The sequence below is a fragment of the Etheostoma spectabile genome, chromosome 14 (genome assembly GCF_008692095.1).
Source record: "Etheostoma spectabile isolate EspeVRDwgs_2016 chromosome 14, UIUC_Espe_1.0, whole genome shotgun sequence".
Classification (NCBI taxonomy): domain Eukaryota; kingdom Metazoa; phylum Chordata; class Actinopteri; order Perciformes; family Percidae; genus Etheostoma; species Etheostoma spectabile.
In genome coordinates, this window is record NC_045746.1 from 22,615,643 (window position 1) to 22,620,000 (window position 4,358).

A 4,358-nucleotide genomic window follows, 5' to 3' on the forward strand; every position below is an offset into this window, starting at 1 on the left:
TGGTGGGAACTGTTGGGTTTCTGTGAATAACATCACAGAGTACGGTCTACACTTGCTCTTTTTATGAAAAGCGCTGTGAGATTACTGTTGTTTTGATTTGGCGCTATATAAAATAAAATATAATAAAATTGAAAATGAACTAGTCATCCCCAAATAGTTTGCCTTTGCTGCCTTTCTCTTTTCGTTTACATTGTTGAGATCATCTTGTTTGAATAGACTTCATTGGAATTGTCAATGGACAAAATCTATAAGGGTTTCGCATTGGCATTCAATATGAGCACACACGCTAAGACTAGTTGATTGATGCAAACAGTGTGTGTATTAAAATTGACATTTGTACATTTTAACAGTGGCTGATTCAAAAATAATTAATAAAAATGTACAGTGTTTACGCAGCGGACAGCAACAAGTGGATCAAATGCAGAAAATCCTATCAAAACTGGTATGAAGGCATAATGAGAAGGATCAAATAGTTCTGGCATTGGGAAATATGAAAAACTGAATCATTTTTGTTACGGTACATTCCCAATTTAAATTTAGAACTAATTATTTACAGTTCCTTAAAAACCATTCAGAGAACACTGAACCATAGCTTCCACAGTGCTTGAAATAGGGCTGAACGATGAATGAATGTGATTAGCTTATCGTGAAGTTCGCAATTAATCGAACGTGCAATATTTAGTTTGGTGTAACATTTGGTTTACCATTATGTATTCCTCTTTTAATTATTATATTTACAATTTTATAACATTAATGCTGGAATAATGTTAGATATGAAATGAAAATTCATATCTATGTTCCTCGCATAAAGATATAGAGCGTTCTTTATGGTCTCTTGTGTTAAAAAGTACTATGACATGTATTATCTGTTACACAGATAATACTGAACTTCGGCTTAACTTTAAAAAATAATAATCGCAAATTGAATCTGGCCTGCAGTGCCCTGCTACATCCTGCTACGTCCTGCTACGTCCTGCTTTGCCCTGCAATGCCCAGCCACACCATGAACTGCTACAAATATTATTTCTAGTCATAGGTCCATTATCTTTATCGTTACTATAATTGCCACTGTACATCACACCCACAACCAGCACCATCAGGCACCCCCCACCAAGAACCTGGGTCGGTCCGAGGTTTCTGCCTAAAAGTTTTTCCTCACCACTGTTGCACTTAATGCTTGCTCTTGGGGGAATTACTGGAATTGTTGGGTCCTTGTAAATGATAGAGAGTGGTCTAAACCTACTCTATCTGTAATGTGTCTTGAGATAACTCTCGTTATGATTTGATACAATAAATAAAATAAAACTGAATTGTATTCGCAATATCTGGCAGAAAAATTGCAATTAGATTTTTTCCTTAAATCGTTCAGCTCTGATTTGAAGTCAGTCATTTCTGTGTGTTTAGAGGCTGACTACTACATATGGTTTCCAAGTCCCATGACATCACACCAGAGACATGTGGCCAGTAAAGATGGACTCAAACCTGAAAGCAAGACACGTTGGCTACAGCAGAGCAGAGACCAGCTTCAGATGAAACTCGATCCTCAGGGTTTTTAGGGGTTTAGGTTTACATAGAGAATTCTAGTTAAATTCCTTTCATCAAGGTCGCTCAGGTCACCTGACACGCCAGGTGGTTTGTCACACAGAACTATCTGAGAAGATGGCCAGGTTAGCTTAGTTGGTAGAGCAGGCGCACATATATAGTGGTTTACTCCTTGATGCAGCGGCCGCGTGTTTGAATCCAACCTGTGCCCCTTTGGTGCATGTCATTCTCCCCCCTTTCATGTCTTCATGTGTCCTATGGAAATTAAAGACAAAATACACGAAAAATAATCTTAAAAAAAAAAAAAGAACTATCTGAGAAGCCGTCATTGGAAACTGTTTGGTAAAAGGGGCAGGCACCTTCAAAACAATACTCGGCAGTTGATTGGTTAGACTATGCACAACAGAAAACACAATTGATCAGCGTGTTAGGAGGCTTTGTAGAATGGTGGACCCAAAAGCAGAGACCGATGATTTAATACCTACAGTAAAATATACAAAACAAAAGCAGTCCTGGAGAAGTAGGCAAAAAATGAAATATCAGCAACAAGAATCACACACGCAATCCAAAACAGAAAAAAAATACAATGATCTGACACAGGGCAAGGGCAACTCAAAGACTAATGCTGCGTTCCAGACCGAGTTTTACCCCGTAAGTTATGCCTTCAAATCACGACTAAGGACCTGGTAGCGTTCCAGGCAAAGTCACCACAAACCCTTCTAACTAGCGTCAGCTAGCTAGCAGCTACCTACCGTTGTTGTTAGCTAGCATTAGCTGATAATACCGTTTTCTAGTCTGCGACATATTTTGGGCTTCATTTCATAACCATAACCTGTAGTTTTGATTACAATGTGCCAAATTGCTTTACGTTGCCTATTCATGTCTACTTATTTCAGTTTCTCACTGTTAATCACCGGCGTCTGTACAGCATCCACAGGGGTCCACATTGTTGTTTATGTGTGTGTGACGTCAAAACTGTAACTGGGACAAGGATCTAGTACGAGTTCACGACTTATAAGTTACGGGTATGACTGCCGTTCCAGGGGAACTTTCACAGGTAGAAGGTTGTGAAAGCACTAGTTATGGGTTGCCTGGAACGCAGCATAAATACACAAGGTAACGAGGTAACAACAGGCAGTAAGAAATAAAACAGGAAACAAAACCATACAAAACCCTTACACAGCACACAGGAAAGGCAATCAGTCTGTGTTACCTAATTGCCTTATTTATTTCTCCCTGTAGCAGCCTGTATTGTCTTCTTACCTGGACAGGGTACCGTACAGGGTTCCTGCAGAACGATATGTGTGTCTCCGTCCACTGAGGGCTCCAGCTCTCCACACAGCTCGTCGTCCACTAGGATGCTGTCCTGCTGACCTGAGCCATTCAACACAAAGCATGACACGTTCCTGAAGCGCAGGCCTTCTCCACACCTCGCCCCCTAATGAAACGGAGAAGAAATAAATGTACTGTATCCAATTCAACTTTATTTGTTCAGCATTGTAAAACAACCAAAGTTGACGAAACTGCTGAACAGAAAAATCCCCAAAACATAACATTATAACATGGGTAAAAATAATACCTGCGCAATAAAAGCAATTCAACTAAATAATTAAATGCGGTAAATGCAGTCGACATCTTACTAGGTGTCAAAGGACACAGACAAGAGGTGGGTTTTAAGATGTGATTTAAAAACAGACAAAGAAGAGGCCTGTTTAACGTGCAGAGGCAGATCTTTCCACAGTTTAGGAGCCGAAACGGCAAAGACATGGTCCGCTTTAGGCACACTCAGGAGCTGTCCTGTCCTGAAAGAGTGTGTCGGTACGTAAGAGCGTATAAGCTCAGAGAGGTAGGGCGGGGGAAGACCATTCAAGACTTTAAAAGCAAATGAAAGAATTTTAAAATGGATCCTAAATTGAATAGTCAGCCAGTGGAGTGAGGCTAAAATGGCAGAAATATGCTCATGTTTGCGTGTGCCAGTTAAAGCTTGAGTAGGTAACTTTTGTAAAAATGTATTTTTTACATATTTGTTAAAACTGTCGCTATGTCCTGACAGTAGAATATGAGACAGATAATCTGTGAAAAAATCAAGCTCCTGTGGCTCCTCCCTGTGCTCCTACTGCCACTTGCAGAAATACACCGCTCCCGGTCAGAAACAGCCAATCAGAGCAAGGAGGACTGTCTTAGCAGTGTCAATCACTGTCGTCATACCCCTCCCCCGCACAGCACGTGTTCAAGCGCAAGATATCCAGTGCACTGCTGCTGTGCTAATCGCGGAGAAACAACTTTTCGGGAAAACTGCCAGTTTCTCGAGTGACACCTGCTCAGAAAACAAAGACGGGCAAACAGAAGAAGACCGAGGATGAAAAGCGAGCTAAAAAGAAAGAATTAAACCGAGCCCGAAATAAAACGAGGGTCAACATCGAAGCGGCTTTTCAGAGGTGGAGGGAGCTACGCCTCCTGAAAGGATTCAACACGGATTCTGAGCTAGCGTTAGCCACATTTCTGCTTGACATGTAAGTGTCCCTGCTTGATTTGTTTCATTTTTTAAGAACTACACAACTAAGATATCGATGGTTACAGTACACTTTCAGTACACTGGTGATAGCGCAAATCTCATTTAACTCAGTAGCTTGTTGCTAAGTCTAACAGTTAGCTTGTTAGCTTGTAGCATGGCAGGAATGTTGTAGCAGGTGAAGATTAACTTTACCTGCTAACACCTTCACCCTCAGTATAAGTAATATTGTTTCGATACCTACAATTAGTAAGCCAAAATGTTTTTTTGTCGATCACAATAAATGTAGCTATGGTTAAACTAC

General features: G+C 40.6%; 1 protein-coding gene across 2 annotated transcripts in view; it reads right to left on the minus strand.

The window, feature by feature from the left end:
* Positions 1–4,358, minus strand: part of thsd7aa (thrombospondin, type I, domain containing 7Aa) — a 213,050-nt gene that overhangs the window by 28,023 nt on the left and 180,669 nt on the right. For both annotated transcript variants that reach the window (XM_032535292.1, XM_032535291.1), the window contains exon 22: positions 2,806–2,980. In XM_032535292.1, coding sequence (XP_032391183.1) covers positions 2,806–2,980 — 175 coding nt within the window. The remainder of the gene's footprint in view (positions 1–2,805; positions 2,981–4,358) is intronic.